The sequence below is a fragment of the Sorex araneus genome, chromosome X (genome assembly GCF_027595985.1).
Source record: "Sorex araneus isolate mSorAra2 chromosome X, mSorAra2.pri, whole genome shotgun sequence".
Classification (NCBI taxonomy): Eukaryota; Metazoa; Chordata; class Mammalia; order Eulipotyphla; family Soricidae; genus Sorex; species Sorex araneus.
The window spans coordinates 336,092,114-336,110,244 of NC_073313.1; the positions used below are offsets into that span (position 1 = coordinate 336,092,114).

At 49.6% G+C, this 18,131-nt stretch overlaps 1 protein-coding gene and 1 long non-coding RNA gene across 3 annotated transcripts in view; one reads left to right on the forward strand and one right to left on the reverse strand.

Annotated features, from left to right (window-relative positions):
• Positions 1-18,131, forward strand: part of TET3 (tet methylcytosine dioxygenase 3) — a 117,915-nt gene that overhangs the window by 78,836 nt on the left and 20,948 nt on the right. For both annotated transcript variants that reach the window (XM_055120014.1, XM_055120015.1), the window contains exons 5-7: positions 1,400-1,490; positions 9,299-9,392; positions 16,413-16,621. In XM_055120014.1, the coding sequence (XP_054975989.1) occupies positions 1,400-1,490; positions 9,299-9,392; positions 16,413-16,621 (394 nt within the window). The remainder of the gene's footprint in view (positions 1-1,399; positions 1,491-9,298; positions 9,393-16,412; positions 16,622-18,131) is intronic.
• On the reverse strand, positions 1,427-6,935 carry LOC129399625 (uncharacterized). Its single transcript, XR_008627203.1, has 3 exons — positions 6,338-6,935; positions 4,109-4,988; positions 1,427-1,563 (listed from the first exon to the last, which is right to left on the reverse strand). It is a non-coding gene; the product is annotated as an uncharacterized LOC129399625 (long non-coding RNA).

Here is an 18,131-nt window from a genome sequence, read left to right on the forward strand (position 1 = left end):
GAAGAAGCAATTAAAAAAAGTGTTTAAATATACCATAAAACTTGCCATTTTAAAAGTGCTGTTTTGTGGCTTTAGTTACACTCAGAGCATTTTGCAACCATCACTTCTACTTGCACATCTTTTTCACCACCCTCGGTAGAAATTCTGTAGCCCTGAAGCCATAGTTCCCCACTTCCCACTCCTCCCAGTCCATGGTAACCTCAAATTCACTTTTACTGTGAATTATTCTATATTTTATGTATGATTATATATTCTGTATTATGTTATATATGATACAATGTGCATTATGTTATATACATAATATACATATGTGAATTATGCATACTATATTAATAATAACAGGTTTTTATATAGCATAATGATACAATGTGCAAAGAGTCATAGGAGTCTTTGGGTCTTCAGAGAGCAGAGCAGAGCATTGGATTTAAAGGAGGTTGTGCCTGAGATAATTAACAAAACCGTGATCTGGGGGTGCTGGGGTAGGGAGGATCTGGCATAATGGTGGGAGGAGGTGGCTGGTAGTTTGGTATAGCAGCACAGCACATACAATACAGTCTTATTGCACTATTACCAAAAAAAAAAAAAAGGAAAGAAAAAAAAGGCTGGAGAGATAGGACAGCAGGTAGGGCACTTGCCTTGCACACAGCCAGTGCATATTTGGTCCCCCGCACCCCATAGGGTCCTCCAAGCCCCACCAGGAGTGATCCCTGAGCACAGAGCCAGGAGTTAGTGCTGAACACAGCGGGATGTGGCATGAAAAAAATAACAGAACCCAACATGGAAGCAAGCAGGCTATGTTCTAGATGCACTGGGAGAAAAAGAAACTATAATAAAATCTCATTAGTATTTTTTAGGGACTAGTCATGTCTGATTATTTTTAAGTACATTTATTTTTCAGCACTAGAGAGTAAATAATTGAAAGTGGTGTGGTCTTTAAAAGATCCTCATAGAAGCAATTCTATTGTAATTGTTAAGGGTGGAAAGCAGTTTACACCTGCCCTAATCTGTTCATCTGCTTATGGATACTTGTGCTGTTTTCACCACTTGGCACTTGTGATTATGCTGCTTTCACACTGGCAGGCCATTGTCTGCTTCCTGGTACTCAGTTCCTTGGGGTATGTATACCTAAAGTATGGATAATTGTAAGCTTAAATCCCAAAGTGATGAGACCGGTCTTGATAATAATTCGGTTTTATCAGATTTCTCTAATCTGTGTGTAATGCTATTTCATTGCATTCGCTCCTATTTCCTGGATTCTAATGGAGTTGAGCACATTTTTACATATTGACAAGCTATTTGGACTTTCTATTTCCTAATGTCTATTAATTTGCTTTGTTGTGGCGGTCCACCTTGTAGTAAATTGACGTCTCCAAATAATGTTTCTTCTGTTTTCCTACAGAACAAATAGTGGAAAAAGATGAAGGCCCCTATTATACTCACCTGGGATCTGGCCCCACAGTTGCCTCCATCCGGGAACTCATGGAAGAGCGGTGAGTGGTGCAGAGATGTCGTTAATGGAGTATAGCCAAGATTGCTGATTTGTATTGTGTCGTACTGAACAACCTATGGAAAGGAAATCCTGGTCTGTACAAGATTGTGGAGGTGTGGAGGGTTAAATGAGGGTTCTTATGCTCCGGGCACAGGGTTTCTTTCCATTCTTTTTTTCTTTTTTTGCTTTTTGGGTCATACCTGGTGATGCACAGGTGTTACTCCTGGCTCATGCACTCAGGAATTACTCCTGGCCATGCTCAGGGGACCATATGGGATGCTGGGTATTGAACCCCGGGTCGGCTGCGTGCAAGGCAAACGCCCTACCTGCTGTGTTATCACTCCAGCCCCTCACTACCCATTCTTTCTCTCTTAAAATACATTTTATTGGAAAATGTGTTGAGTGAATATTTGTGCTATAGAGTTTCCCACAATCTGAATTTTGCTGCTAGGTTTTTTTTGTGTGTGTGATTTTGTTTAATGTGTTCTACCTACTCTAACATATGACAAACTAGCAATTAGCTCTAGAGGTGTGTCAGAGTCAGATTGTTTTTCCTTTCTTTCAAAACCACAGGTGGTGTTTTGTTCCTCCACTTGGAGGAATGGAATGTCTCTTCTTTGGCCTATCAGCCACTATTCAGATCTCTCCTGAGTTCCTTGAATATGATCCTACAAATCCATTGTTTTCTTGGTTTTGTAGGGCGGGTGTTTGGGCTCATATGCTACATTTATTCAGGAAGCCCTCATTTCTCTTGATTGGAGGGAAACATTTAGAAAATAGATTTTGGGTTCTAGGGATTTTTATTATTTTTATTATTTCTAGGCCATTTCAAGGTGTCTGGGGATTTTGAATTTGTTACTGTTTAGTGTTTCAATACATCAAAAATTTCGACTCTAGGTGGTGATGGTTATTTGACACCAGGGATCCAACATAAGACCTCACACATGCAAGGCATGTGCTTTACCACTATGCCACATCCAGGACCCCACAATTTTTATTCTTTCGTTATTTAAAAAAATTCTGAGCCACACTGAGCAGTACTTGGGAGATGCTCCCAGGTTTGTGGGGGGTGGGGTGGGGGGGTCATTCCTGGCATTGCCTGGGGGACCGTATGGTGCAGGGGATGGAACCTGGGCCTCCCACATACTAAGCATGTGCTCTCACCATCTCTCTGGCTCCTGTTTTGGTTCTTTTAAAGAAGTTTGCATTTATAGAGCTTTTTAACATCAATGTACGTTAAAGTATGCAAACGAGTATACGTACATAAGTTAATAAATACTCTGCCAGTATTTAGAAGGGGGGTGTGTGTGTGTGTGTGTGTGTGTGTGTGTGTGTGTGTGTGTGTGTGTGTGTGTGTGTAGTATATATCTTTGTATGTGGATCTAATGATGGCATTTTCATAAAAGCATTCATTAACAGTAATGGCAGGGGCTGTCGGGGCAGTACAGCAGATAAGGCACTTGCCTTATGCATGGTGTAAATCCTGGCACCACCTACAGTCCCCTGAGCCCCCTCAGGAGTGAACCCTGAGTGCAGAGCCAGCAGTAAAAACCCTGAGTGTGGCCCCAAACAGAACTAAAAGGCAAATATCATGTAGACATAAACATAGGTTTGCTTAAACATATACAGATGCATAGAATGTGGCAGCCCTTAGAATTTCCGTAAACTTGGGAACCAGGTTTTTTCTGACTGGCGGAGCCAAACCAGTTATTACTAATACAACAAGGCATATGGGTTTGAACGTGAGTATCAGCATGCTGGAGTGAATAAAGGCGAAGATGGATGGAGGTCAGGGACCTTCTTAAACTGCTCCTCTAACCCTGTTAGCTCCACTGGAGATACAGGCATCCTAAGTAACCCATCTCCAACACAGTTGCATGCAGCTTATAAATGGAAACCTTCTGGAAATGAGTGGGTGGCTTGGAGCCTGTGAGGAGGTGTCAGGGGGGTATGTGCAATATGTGTGTGCATTGGTGAGGACTGCATGTGCCCACACCTGCTTGTGAGCGTGCGTGTGTGTGTGTGTGTGTGTGTGTGTGTGCACGCGAGTGTGCATGTGAGATGTGAGTGGAGGTATCAAGCTATGATTGAAATATTGTTTTTCAATAATAATAATAGAAATACTGGTTTTTGTTTTGTTTTGTTTTTGTCACACCTGGTGATGCCTAGGGTTTACTCCTGGCTCTGTACTCAGGAATCTCTCCTGGTGGTGCTTGGGGGACCATATGGGATGCCGGCGATCAAACATGGGTTGACAGTCACTGTCACTGTCATCCCATTGCTCATCGATTTGCTCGAGTGGGCACCAGTAACGTCTCCGTTGTGAGAACTTGTTACTGTTTTTGGCATATCGAATATGCCACGGATAGCTTGCCAGGCTCTGCCATGCAGGCGGGATACTCTCGGTACCTTGCCGGGCTCTCCGAGAGGGGTGGAGGAATCGAACCCAGATCAGCCGAGTGCAAGGCAAATGCCCTACCGCTGTGCTCTCGCTCCAACCCGGGTCGACAGTGTGCAAGGCAAATACCCTACCCACTGTACTAGTTGGCTCTGGCCCCAACTTTTTTTTTTTTTCAAACAATTCTTTTTAAAAAATTTTAATTTTTTTCCCCCTATTACCTGTCTTCTTGTTGTGATGATCAGAGTCACACACCCTTGGGTTGTGGTGCCTCACACACATCTTTGTGGCTCCAAACTGCAGAGTTCCAGGGTCTCAATCTGGGAGGAGGGACTGTGCTGGTGATTGAACCCACAGCCTCTCCGGCCTCCGGCTTGCAAGGCCAGTGCTCTGCCGCTAAGCTGCCTCTCCTGGGCCCCGGGGCTGGTGATTCTTAAAGGAATCCTGACACAGGCTCAGAGCACTGCTGGAGAATCGGATGTCCGCATTGATCAGAGATGAGTTTTCGGTAACGGTTTTGTAAGCCATCTAGACAGCGCTCTAAACGCTTCATTACTGAGGAGCATATTTTGAAACAAGGATCGAGATAGTAATCAAGTGGAAGTTTGCCTCCCCAGCCCCCCTCCACCCCCGCATTGCTTTAAAAATAACAGCTACTGGAGGTTCTTCAGAATCCGATCCAAGGAGGAATTCCTCTCAAGACCAGGAATACTTGTGTTTCTCTTCAGCAACTGGTTTATTTTTATCTTAAGGACCTTGTAAATCGTGTAACAGATTGTGTTTCCATCTTTATGCTGGCTGCCAGTCAGCTCAGAGCCAGATTTGTGTACCCCGTTAGGAGGAGCGTGATTTCCCATCTTCGGCCCGTGGGAGTCTCTTCAGGTTTACTCCCCGGCCCCTCTTGACCCCGCCCCAAAGGCGTCTTCAGAAGCTCCCGGGTTTCCCGGCACCGAGAGATGCTGCCGGCTCCTCTCCCAGCGCTGCGGTACAGCCTTGCCCGTCTGCAGTCTGTGTACCTCCATCATGCCCATCTCTCCCCACGTTTGTTCTCATTTCATCACCTGCTATTTTTATCCCCCAGACATCTCCTTCCGTTCTTTTCTGGAACAAGGAAGAGAATAAACAGGTGATGAGAATCAGCTGGACTGGGTAGTGACCAGCCGGGGCCCCAGGCTGTGTCTTTCCCTGGACCTCTCCCACTGCCCCCTTCTCCACAGGGCCTCTCTGCGACCCACGGGAGCTGGCCAGACACGGGGAGGGGAAGCAAGCTGGAATGAGGTCGCTGGTGCTTGTAGGGTTTTAGCTCCCATGAGGAAGATTTGGAGGAAGGAGAGGAAGGTGAAAAGCAAATTCTAAGGTATTATGCCCATTTATTTATGGGTACCTTCCCTCCTGGATTTCTGGGTCCTTGCCTTAGATCCTTGAGTCAGTTGTTTAATCCTGTTTGTGAACAGTGGGCTATGGAGAGCTACGTTCTTTACCGGGGACGAAGGAGTTAACTTAAAGGCTTCCTTCCTTCCTTCCTCTTCCTTCCTTCCTTCCTTCCTTCCTTCCTTCCTTCCTTCCTTCCTTCCTTCCTTCCTTCCTTCCTTCCTTCCTTCCTTCCTTCCTTCCTTCCCTTCCTTCCCTTCCTTCCTTCCTTCCTTCTTTCCTTCCTTCCTTCCTTCCTTCCTTCCTTCCTTCCTTCCTTCCTTCCCTTCCTTCCCTTCCTTCCTTCCTTCCTTCCTTCCTTCCTTCCTTCCTTCCTTCCTTCCTTCCTTCCTTCCTTCCTTTCCTTCCTTCCTTCCTTCCTTCCTTCCTTCCTTCCTTCCTTCCTTCCTTCCTTCCTTCCTTTTTTGTTTTGTTTTTGGACCACATCCGGCAATGTCCAGGGGTTGTTCCTGGCCCATTACTCAGGAATTATTCCTGGCAATGCTTGGGGAAATATATGGTATGGAAGGGATCAAACCTAGGTCAGCTGTGTGCAAGGCAAATACCTTACCTGCTGTACCCGACCCTGCTAAATGTTCTTTTTCAAAACAAAGCACTAAGAATGTGCTTGCAAATCCTAAATTTGAGGCAAGTCATCTCATTCTGGTGAGAGTACAGACTGGAAGCACAGCTAAAAATCAGTGGCTCTCAGACACCAATGAGGTTGTGAATCTCCCGGAGGGCTTGTGACGGTGCAGGCGGCTGCTGGTGTGGCCCGAGACCCCCATGAGTCTGACATGGTGTGCCGAGAACTGAATCTGACCCAGTACTCCCACGACTCTGATCCTGCCCATGTTCCCCGATGATGCAGTCCTGGGGTTAGATTAAGGGTCTAGCCTCTCCTGACAGGCTTAGTTTAGAGTCTAGGACTTTAACTATGTAGCAGAAGGGTTCCTTCATGAAATACCAGAGAGTAAGACATTAAATTAAAAAAAAAAAAGAGAGGGGTTAGAGAGATAGTGCAGCAGTAAGGCACTTACCTTGCACATAGCGGGCCCAGATTCGATTCCTGGTGCACCCCATATGGTTCCCTGAACCCTGCCAGGAGTAATTCCTGAGCTCAGAGCCAGAAGTAAGCCTTGAGCACCACTGGGTGTGGCCCTAAAGCAAATTAAAAAAAAAAAAAAAGAGCCCAGTCCGAGGTTAGTTGGATGTCTTTAACACAAAGAGACGTTCTAGCCCATGAGGCTGTGCTGGTTTTGCCCTTTTATTTGCTTTCAGGTAGGAACTTCACTGCAGGAAGCTTTTCTCTAAATGGGAGGATGGCGGAGGACAGTTCTGTTTGGAAAGCCTCCGTGTCCTCAGCTCACCCTGCCGTGGGTCACATGATATCCTGTCCTTCTGGGTGAGAGCTATGCGGTCACCGCAGCCAGGCCTTTGCACAGCGACCGAGAGCCAGGCCCACACTGGCAGCTCACTTCCTGCTACTGTCGGTTGAATTGAAAGTTTTCCAGGAGCAAAACCAGAAGCAGCATTATCTGGTCTTGGCCTCTTGCACCAGCCCAGGCTGCACAAACTCTTCAAGTCTTAGGCGCATTCTGGAAGCTGCTTTGCAGCCTTTGAATTTGAATAGTTGTCAGATAGTTCGCTCCTTCCCTTCCCTTCCCTCCCCTTCCCTCCCCTCCCCTCCCCTCCCCTCCCCTCCCCTCCCCTCCCCTCCCCTCCCCGTGGAATAGAGAACACTGAACTCAACAGAACCTTCGCTCAGCATTTCAAAAATACTATTTTTTTTCTTGTAACAGAAATAAGACATCTATAAAACAAAAACAGAAACAAAACCCACTTCCTAAAAAAACTTTTACAAAAGCCTAGTGAATAAAAAGGACTCTCCAGCAATCATTCTCCCCCAAAAGAAACATTTAAGTTTGATGTTTGCCTTCTATCCCCCACCCCCCACTTACAAAGAGATGTGTATGCAGTGTATGCATATAAAGGAATTGTATACATGCTACATGGCATTAGTCATAAACCCACTGTGTTGATACAGAATATTCTATCAAGTCCTTTAAAAACTTGCTCTAAATTTTAAAATACTTTTATTTGGCGGCCATACCCAGCAGTGGTCAAGGGCTGCTCCTGGCTTGGAGCTTGGCAGTCCCACCTAGCTGCAGGACTAGTCCCCAAGGAGATGAAACGTTCCATCTACAGTGGGTGGTCTCCAACCCTCAAGCTATCTCTGCAGGCCTGCCAATGCCTTTTTTTATGGACATAGGGTTTTATATGAAAATGCATTGTATTTAACCTGTCTGCACTGGATACTTAAGGCTATTTCTTTTTCTGATTTTTGGTCCACACCCAGTGTGCTCAGGGGCCACTCCTGGCTCCGTGGTCAGGAATTACTCCTGGTGAGGCTCAGGAGGCCAGATGGCATGCTAGAGATTGAATCTGGGTCTGGCATGTGCAAAGCAAGCACCCTACCTGCTGTACTATTACTCCAGTCCCTGAATATTGTTTTCTAACTTTTTGTTACTGCAACAATGACTATCTCGTTACTAAATCTTGGTGCATTTCTGAGGTGGAAGTTTCTGGAAGTAGAGTGAATGAGATAACCCGTGCAATTGCAAAAAGTAGGATAACATGACTCTCAGTTAAGTATTATGTTAAAATAATATGCCACGATCAAATTGGATTCATTTAAAAACTACAAAGATAGTTTGACAGTCTGTTAAGCAAGCCTACCATGATAATTGAGCCAAGGGGGAAAACCATTCAGTAATTCATCTCTCTCTTTTGATGCTAAAAACGTATTTGAAAAACAGAATCATTAAAAAAAATTTTTTTTTTTTTTCCAAAAGTCCTTAGAACAGGAGCTCCTTAGAAGAACCTTTCAAATCAGGAAGTTGCCGCATCGATCACAAAGCCGGCTAGTTTCAAGCTCAGTGATGAGCAGTTGGACAGATTCCAGTGAAGTTGGAGAGTAGGAGAAGGGTCCCGCAGGGCTGGGGCAGCACCGGCCAGGGCAGAGCTGGACAGAGACGGCTACAGGCGGATGGAGTAGGAAGGAGTGGAGTGGCCAGGGGTCATGATTTGCAGATGAGACGGTTCTGTGCTATTAGAAATAATTCCCTCGGATGACTGTGTACGTTATTAGGAATAATTACTAGGTTCCTCCCTCATGCCAGGAACTTCAAAGCACTTTAAATAATGCACTCCCAGTGGATTATCTCATTTGATCTTTTTCCAGGTCCTGGAGGTAGGAACCATTTTCCCTCTCCCCATGAGGAGATGAGGGCTCAGAGAAGTCTGGGAGTGAGAAAGTGGCCGGGCAGCTGCTCAAACCTGGGCTGTCTGCACTGAAGCTACCGTGGGGAATACAGCTCACCCCAGGGAGGAGGGGTGGGGGTGACTGACGCGGCAAGTGGAGGGTCTCAGAATCCCGCACGGCAGCACGCGTGTGTGGGTCAGGGCTGGCGCGGGGGGTGGGGGGCGTTTGGAGTGTGGGTGCCGTAGTGTTTACTCCCCGGGAATCTGGGAGCCAGCCTTTGTCCCGATTGTGTTCAAATGTCAGTTGGGGATTGTTGAAAGAGAACAATAAGGGCTTCCCCCGCTTAATTTCTTTTGTTTATTGAATTTATAAATAACCAGCTCTGAGGGCTACGGCAGTGGCAGGACTGGACATAAAGTACCTGCCATAGCCTCTGGTTGGAGCGACTTCCTGGAAGGGTGGGCGGGAGGACCAGGGACGGCTCCGCTTGACCACACCTCTGCCCCGGGACAGGTGATGCCGACGGGGCACAGGGAGCCTGGGAACCGGCACGTGACCGCGGTATCTCCGGGGGCTCTGAGGACAAGCTGAAATACGCAGCCTTCCCTCTGCCCTTTCTGCCGCACTCACAGTACCTCAGAGCACGAACTGAGCATCCCTGGCTGGGCTTCTTCCCGCCAGTTGTTCTCCTCGAGGCTGGCCCTGGGCTAAGGTCTCCTTCTGTCTCCGTCTCCAGGTATGGCGAGAAGGGAAAAGCCATCCGGATCGAGAAGGTCATCTACACCGGGAAGGAGGGGAAGAGCTCTCGGGGCTGCCCCATTGCAAAGTGGGTAAGTGCTCCTCAGTATCTGCCAGCCTCGCCACGTCCCCCGGACCCCGCCTTGGAGGAGACCCTGTGTTGGCTGCTCGGGGGAGCTGTGGCCGCCCAGGGCTGGCACTTGCTTAGGCTCATCTTCCTCTACTGTTGTCTGTCCTTGTCTTGTATGTGTTTTTTTTTGTTTGTTTGGGTCACACCGGTGGTGCACAGGGGTTACTCCTGGTCTCATACACTCAGGAATCACTCTTGGCGGTGCTCATTCACATGGGATGCTGGGGATCGAACCCGGCTCAGCTGCGTACAAGGCGAACGCCCTCCCCGCTGTGCTATCACTCCAGCCCCGTCCTCGTCTTGTTTAAGTGCCCGTCTTGGTGGCCTGGCCTGGGAACTGCTCGAGTCACCGTGCAGGGCCCCTGCCGTCGCAGTGGGTCAGGCCCCGGGGAAGGCAGGGGGAAACTGGAGATGTTATCTTACCAGGTGCGGGGGTGGGGGGCCCCCTGCAGACTGCTCGACGCCACTTCCCCTCCCTGTGCCACAGACATGCCCGGGTCCCTGTCTCCTGTCCGGAAGGGGCCCGGCCTCTTGGCAGGCTTGGGGACCAGCCTTGCCTTTGCCTCACTACCGAGCGCCTGTTTCTTATCAGCAGCCTGAGTGTTTGGATAGAGACCACCAGGGACTCAGACCCCGACTGCTCCAGCACGAGGCTTCTGACCTTGCCTTTCCTCTGTGTGTGTGTGTAGGGGGGCGATTCTTAGAACTGCCACAGGCTGAGTGTGCAGGAGCAGCTCAGGGCTCTGGGGTTGCTGTGTAGGGACAGCGGCGGGGGAGTCCGCACAGAAAAGCTCACGGTTCCGGCCCTGTGTTGAGGCTGCATCTGACGGAGAGGTGCATGGACTAGAAATGTGGAGACTTTTCGCAATTGAGGCCTAGCGCCATGAGGCATGGTTTGTGTTCAGAGTTCAGGGTTCGGGGGGGACGGACTGAGCCGAGGGAGTGTTCAGCAGAAGTTTCCCCGCATGGGAATGGTGGAGGTGAGCCGGGAGAGGGTCGGTGCATGCCAGGCTTGGCTAGGAGAGTCCAGCCCCTCTGACTCTCTTTTGGAGCAGTTCCAGCCAGCATTGCAGGACGATGGACAGGGGGAATCTGGAACCACCAGCCTTCGTAGGGAGAAAACAACTTGTCCCATCTTTCTGCAAAGATAGTCCTTGAAGCAGAAGGTGGAGGTGTCTGACTGTGGCTGTTTAGCCTGGGGTGTGGGGCTGCACCCTCAGACCAGCCCTCCGGGAAAGACAGCTCCCCCTATCCCTTGTTAACTGTGTAACTGCTGAAACAAATCCCAGTCTTGGGCAGGAAACAAGATCCTTGAGCACAGCTGGAGTGATGGACTTCTGCATGTTAAGGGAAAAGTTGGCATCTCAAAGAATGGTAGGCTCCGCGGATGGCTTTGAGAAAAAGAACATGCCTTTTTATTGCCTGCATCTGCGTGGAAAAGCAGTGATCTGGGATTCCTCAGCAGACCCTGAGTGTCTCTGCTGAGCTGCAGAGGGGAGGCGGGAGGGGCTGTGGGAAAGCAGGAGAGGGAAGAGAGGGAGGCAGATGACGAAGGGGAAGAGCTCTCTGCGTGGCTCCCAGGGCCTACGGGCAGATGCCAGAGCAAAGCACACAGCTCAGAGCACTCGGGATGGGCCAGAGGACGGGAGTGAAGAGCCGGTGAGTGCCATCGGGCCGTGGGAGTGGTGGGAGTGATGTGTACTTGGAAGGGAAAGACCAGCTAGAAGGAAGTGAACCATTAGCGTTCCCAGAGATGGGCACATTCGTGGCTGGTAAGGAGAAAGCCTTTGGGAAATTTTATTTTATTTTATTTTATTTTTTGGTTTCTGGGCCATACGAGGAGGTCCTTCAGGGCTATTCCTGATGGTGCTCAGGGGCCCGACTCCAGCTGGCATCTCCAAGGACCAAGAAATTATTTTTCAGAAGAGCAAATGGTGGTAGGTCTTGGAGTGTTTCCCAGAACGGGCAATGTCGCCCCCTGGGGGCTCTGAGTCCATCTAACGCATGGTCATGACCTTGGGTACAAATGTGGGGAAGAAAGGGTGCTTTCTTCTTGCCCCCTTAAAGGTAGGTTTTTTTGACACACTGAATAATTTTTTTTTTTTTGCAAAGGGGGTAGTAGGCCAAGTAAGTTTGGGGACCTCTGTCACAGAACTCAGAACTAGGCAGTGCCAAGTTTGCGCGTGTTTATTTTCTGCCCTTTCCCTTACTGTGGCAGACTGCTCTGCTTTTCTGGGTTTTGTTTGTTTTTGCCAACCAAAGTACTTGATATACTTTGATGCGGAGGCTCTTCTAAAGCGCTTTCCTTCCTTGGAAGTTGAGAAGGGAGAGGTATTTCCTTGCCCTGTCCTGCTGAGAGAGTGACCCACAAGTGACCCACAGAGTGTCCAGGATGACAGTGGCACAGGCCTGTGGCATCATGTCACACCGGGGCTGCATTCAGGTCCAGAGAGCAGCAGTTATCAACACATGGTAGATCTATGGTTCTCGGCCTTTCAGTTTTCTGTGGGACCAGGAGGCGTCCGTGAACCCCCAGTCCAGAGCCTGGGTTTTCTTTTCCAACCAGTGTCCAAATTGCTGACCAGTAAGTGCCTATCAAAAGTGGGTGCCAAATTCTAGGCTCAACTAGCCAGGCTCTTTGATGACGTGTAGAGATGCATCGTGGGTGCTGGTGAATGTGTGACAAGAAAATGACCTAGGAAAGCCATGAGATGACCTCACTGGCCTCTGACTAAGGTAGCCTGTGTTGAGTGTGGAAGTCAAGAACGAAAGGGAGAGTTGTGGCCCAGGTAGCATTCCAGAGGCTTGGACAGGATGGAGGTGTGCCAGAGGCAAATAACAAAAATGGACTTTCAGCAGGAGACCTTGGGGTAGTCACATATCGGAAACAAGTACCAGAAACCCCTGAAGCCTGGTGGGGAGACCCCAGGAGTTGGAACTGAGTACCTAGAGTAGAAATTACAGGAAGATGGTTGGGTTTGTTTTTCGTTTTTTAATTTTTAAAACTGAAACACCGTGAGACAATCCCACAGTTACATATATGTTCATGGTTGCGTTTCGGTCATACAGTGTTCAATACCCTTCACCATTGTGCTCCTGCCACCGATGTCCCCAGGGAGGATGGGTTTTGGTTTCTGTTGGGCTTAGTGTGAGCTGTTGGACGCTTTGATGGGATTGAACCATGTCTGTTGCTCCACTCAGGCACTGGTGTCCATGCCTACCATTGGCCTTTGACCTTTGCACTTTGCACATTTCGCCTCACTTTTCTTCCTTCACGGGGTGTATGTGGGCAACTCCTCTACTGTGTCCATTTCAGGTGGTGCCAGGGATTAAACACAGGACCTACCTCGCACATGCCAGTCAAGTGCTGTACCACTGAGCCCCGTCCCGTGTCCCCAGCCCGCTCTTGCTTTTTCTGTAAGCACCTCTCCAGACCTGAGGGGACAACCGCAGAGCCGTCTGCTTGTGCCCCATCACGTGTGTACGTTTGTCTCCCAGAAAGACAAACCATGAGGATGTGACCTCACTGGCAGCTGTGTCTGAGCCCAGAGGCTGGCACTAGTGCCTCCAGCGCCCATCACTGGACCTGCTGGCTTGGTCCCAGCGATGAGTGCTGTGCCCGTGACATTCCTGGCCCGTAGGAAGCTGGGTGATGACGGCAGTTCTAGTGTGGCCTGTGAGTTAATGGCATGTTGGTGTCGTGCCGATTATACACCCCACCCTCTCGCCAAAAAAAACACCTAAAGAATTGCTGCTTTCTTGGGGAGGCCCCTTTCTTGCTATGACTCAGAATAGGAACTTGGTTTTTGGTTTTTGTTTCTGGGCCACACTCGGTGGTACTTCGAGCTCATTCCTGGCTCTGTACTCAGGAATCATTCCCGGCAAGGCCAGGGGACCATTTGGGACGCCAGGGATCAAGCCCCAATCAACCACATGCGAGGCAAACACCCTGCATGCTGGACTGTCGTTCCGACCTCTCAGAAGAGGAACTTGTGTTCCAGAGATGGCTTTTGTTTCCGTTGCAAAGCCCCCTGTCCATGTTGAAGGAAACTTCATCACATGCTGAGCTGAACCTTGAGGACATTATATATGTCCAGTGACATGAGACAGGCCCAGAGCCAGTTGTCCAGTCCCACTGTAGGTGGTTCCTGGGGTCATGGAAACACAGTAGAATATGGATGCCCAGGGCTGGGCTGGGGGAGAGGGGACACAGGCCCACGTGTGTGGCCATCATGTTCGGTCTACTTTCGGCACGCATCTTTCATCCCGAGTGGGTCCTCCCAGCTGGATCCTTTTTTTCTTTCTTTCTTTTTTTTTTTTTTTTTTGGGCTGTGTGGATCACACCCAGCAGTACTCAGGGGTTACTCCTGGTGGTGCTCAGGATGACCATATGGGATGCTGGGGAATGAACCCTTGTCGGCTGCATACAAGGCAGGTCCCCTACCCACTGTGCTATTGCTCAGGCCGCACTCGATCCATTATTTTACTTGTCAAGTCAGTGTTCTCCCCATCTCTCTCTCCTCCTATCTGTTGTTCCCCTTTTCTAGAGTTGGAGACTGTTTACATAAGCCCCCTGCTTGCAGTCCTTTGTGGACGCATGTCCCCCGCCTCTTGTCCTCCCCACCTCCCTCTTCCTCCCCCCCCCATCTCCAGTCTGCTGCTCACAGCCCTTCCCAGCCCATCCTCCTCTCTCTGCTCCCCCCGGGTTCATCTCCTCCCAGAGTTACTGGGGGTTCTTTGAGGGCGGGTTCAGCCACCTCATTCACCATCCACCAGATGCTCTGCTTTGACATACCTTTTTTGGTTTGTTTTGGTCCCACAAAATGCTCAGGGGTTACTCCTGGCTCCTACACTCAGGAATGACTCTGGGCAGTGCCTGGGGGACCATAAGGAGTGCCGGGGATCCAACCCGGGTCAGTTGCAGAGCAAGGCAAACACCTACCCACTGGTACTGTTTGCTCCGGCCCCCACCTATCTTTTTTGTGGACCAGCTGTGACCGGTTTGGGAGTGAGTTGAAGCCAGGACTGTGTTTTGGAGCGAGCTGAGAAGTGGGAGCAGAAGCAGCTCCCTGGCTAAGGCTTTTATTTTTCACTGGCCATGTTGTGGTATAATTCATAACAGACAATTCACCCATTTAAAGTTACATGATCCAATAGTTCAGGGAGGGGGCGGGCTTGGAGAACACTGTTGCTTTGTTAAAATTGTGTTAAAATGTGCACAACATGAAACTTGCCATTGTAGCCCTTTTTAAAGGTGCATATCCGAGGTATCTACTATGTTCCTTTTTTTTGTTTTATAGTCATTGACATAATGTATTTTAAAGACCTTCTCATCCTCCCCTTGGTACTGAAACTCTGTTCCCACTAAGTTCTCCCTTCCCCCCTCCTCCCCTCGGGCCCTGATACCCCCATGGCCTTTCCTTCCCTCTGAGTTTGCTGCAGCTCAGTGCCTGGCTAGTTTCCCTCGGCATCGTATTCTCAGGATTTATCCATGTGACAAATGGGTCATCATTTTATCCCATGTTGAGATTGAATAATGAGTCATTGTATGGCCGTCGGCATTTGTTTATTCATTGAGCAGTCGATTGGCCCTGGGTTGGCTGCCCCCTCTTGGCTGTGGCAAATAATGCTGCAGTGGACACTGACCAGCATGTCTCTGAGCCCTTCTGCTCTCTGCGTCCGTGGGTAGATGTCCTCGCAGTGGAGTATTCGGGGCATCTGTTTAGTTTTTTGAGGAGCTGCTCAAAACTTTCCCATCACACTGATACCCCCTCTTAATCAGAAACAGATGCATGCACCATCCTCTCTGCAATTGTGTAAAAAAACTTCAAGGATACTTTAGCCTCTTCTTTCTTGATTTTTTTTTTTCTTTTTGGGTCACACTCAGCAGTGCACAGGCTCATGCATTCAGGAATTACTCCTGGTAATTACTCCTGGTGGGGTGCTCAGGGGACCGTATGGGATGCTGGGAATTGAACCTGGGTCGGCTGTGTGCAAAGCAAATGCCCTACCCGATGTGCTATCACTCCAGCCCCTCTTCCTTCCTTCCTTCCTTCCTTCCTTCCTTCCTTCCTTCCTTCCTTCCTTCCTTCCTTCCTTCCTTCCTTCCTTCCTTCCTTCCTTCCTTCCTTTCTTCCTTCCTTCCTTTCTTCTTTTTTTTTTTTTTTTGCTTTTTTTTGGGTCACACCTGGCAATGCTCAGGGGTTACTCCTGGCTCTGCACTCAGGAATCACCCCTGGCGGTGCTTGGGGGACCATATGGGATGCTGGGAATTGAACCCGGGTCGGCCGCGTGCAAGGCAAACGCCCTACCCGCTGTGCTATTGCTTCAGCCCCTCTTTCTTTCTTTCTTTCTTTCTTTCTTTCTTTCTTTCTTTCTTTCTTTCTTTCTTTCTTTCTTTCTTTCTTTCTTTCTTTCTTTCTTTCTTTCTTTCTTTCTTTCTGGGTCTCCCACGTGGTGCTTGGGAGCTCTGGGGACCCCACCAGGATGACCGTTCAATGCAGGAGCCTGAGGATGCTGATATGCTTGGACCCTGAGGTGCTGGGGGTCCCTGGGGGGACTCCACGGCTGCACCTGCTGATGCTTAGGGGCCCCTGTGGTGCTGGGAATCAAACCTGTGTCAGGTGCATAATCGGTACATGCCCTGACTCCTGTACTATTTCCAATCCTCTGGCCGACTGCTATCTATATATTAATTACTTCTTAAGTCTATGTAAATGATAGATAAATTAGATGTTGTCGCTATTTCAGATTTTGCTCTAGAAAAGTCTATTTGCATTTCCCCCCTTTTCCCTCCTGTTAACTGTCTCTTAGCCTGTGGTGGTGGCACCCCAGGAAACATCCCTACAGAACTGCACGCCCAGGTCTGTGTGGCAGTGCTGAGGGCATGTGGCATCTGTGCCCAGGAGCAGGGTGGGGTGCCTGGCCCTGAGCATCCCAGCAGCCCCCCTCACCGCCACCCCTTGCTCTCCCCTTCCCGCAGGTGATTCGCAGGCACACGCTGGAGGAGAAGCTGCTCTGCCTGGTGCGGCACCGGGCGGGCCACCACTGCCAGAACGCTGTCATCGTCATCCTCATCCTGGCCTGGGAGGGCATCCCCCGCAGCCTCGGGGACACCCTCTACCAGGAGCTCACCGACACTCTCCGGAAGTATGGGAACCCCACCAGCAGGAGATGCGGCCTCAACGATGAGTATGTGCTGGGGGCTCCGTGGGCGGGGGGCAGGGGTCCTCTCGGGTCCCCGGGCAGAGGCAGGGCGCCCTGAACAACCCCTGGGGAGATACTGAACCCGACCAGCTGCCCGCGCTCCTGTTGGAGAGTGAGGGCCGTGGGCGACAGGCGGCTTCCCCAGCCCACAGCGGGCTGTCGACGTGGCCGGGCTCTGCTTTGTTGGGACTAGATCAGCCGGGAGCTTCTAATGACAGGAGCCAGCCTGGGGAGGCCCGAGTGAGTGCCTCTCAAGCACAGGGCATTTTTTTTTTAATTTTTTAAAATTTTATTGAATCACCGTGAGACAGTTACAAGCTTTCATGTTTGGGTTACAATCTCACAGTGATCAAACACCCATCCCTCCACCAGTGCACATTTCCCACCCTCCCCTGCCTCCATGGCAGACAATATTCCCCATACTCTCTCTACTTTCGGGCATTATGGCTTGCAGCACAGACACTGAGAAGTCATCATCTTTGGTCATCATGTTTGGTTCATTATCTACCTTCGGCATGCATCTCCCATCCCACCTGGTTCCTCCAGCCATCATTTTCTTAGTGATCCCTTCTCTATTCCATCTGCCTTCTCCCCTCCGCTCATAAAGCAGGCTTCCAGCTATGGGGCAAACCCCCTGGGCCTTGTGTCTACTGTCCTTGGGAAGCCCAGAGCATCTTGCCGTGAGATGCTCGGCAGTGCCCAACAGATGCGAAAGCTCATGTCAACAGTGGTGTTCCCACGAGGTTTTCCCCCACAAAAAAGAAATGACCTATGTCCTTGAAATTAAAATGTACCCATTTAAAATTTTTTCAAAAGGTAAACAATATGTTTTTTTAACTTTTTATTTATCTTTGCCTTATAATACTATTAACATTACTAATCATTTCTCATGGACATAATTTCAACACCATACCCATCACAAGTGTACCCGTCTCCCCTCCCTCTCACCCATCTTCCCTCTCTCGCGCCCCCCCCCCCCAGTTCAATTGTGTGTGTCGGTTCCCTCCCCCGCCCCTGTTCTGTTGCCTTTGGGTCTCTGTTGCTGCCTCCCTGTGTATCTGAACGTCCCCCAGATGAGAGAGATCATTCTGTATCTGTCCCTTTCCTCGGACTTCACTCAGCATGATGCCCTGTAGTTCCATCCATGTCACTGCAAATGGCAGGATTCTGTTCTTTGGAAAATTCATCCTTTCAAGGTCTGTACTGTGAAGAGTTCCAGAGTTCCACATGTTTGCAGTTCCATAGCTGTCACCACTTGAGAGAAAACAGTTCCATCACCCCCCCCCCACATTTGTTCCCTAATCCCTTTATCCACCAGCCTCCCCAGCCCCGCCTCCCCAGAAACCCCAGTCTGCAGCGAGCACCAGCCTGGCTTCCTGTCCCTGCTCCTTCGTGCGAGCATCATCTAAGTGGACGCACACTGTGTGTCTGGCTCTTTCCCCGAGCAGTGCTCTGGGTCCTCTCCCGAGCACCTCAGCTCCTCCCTTCTGCTTGC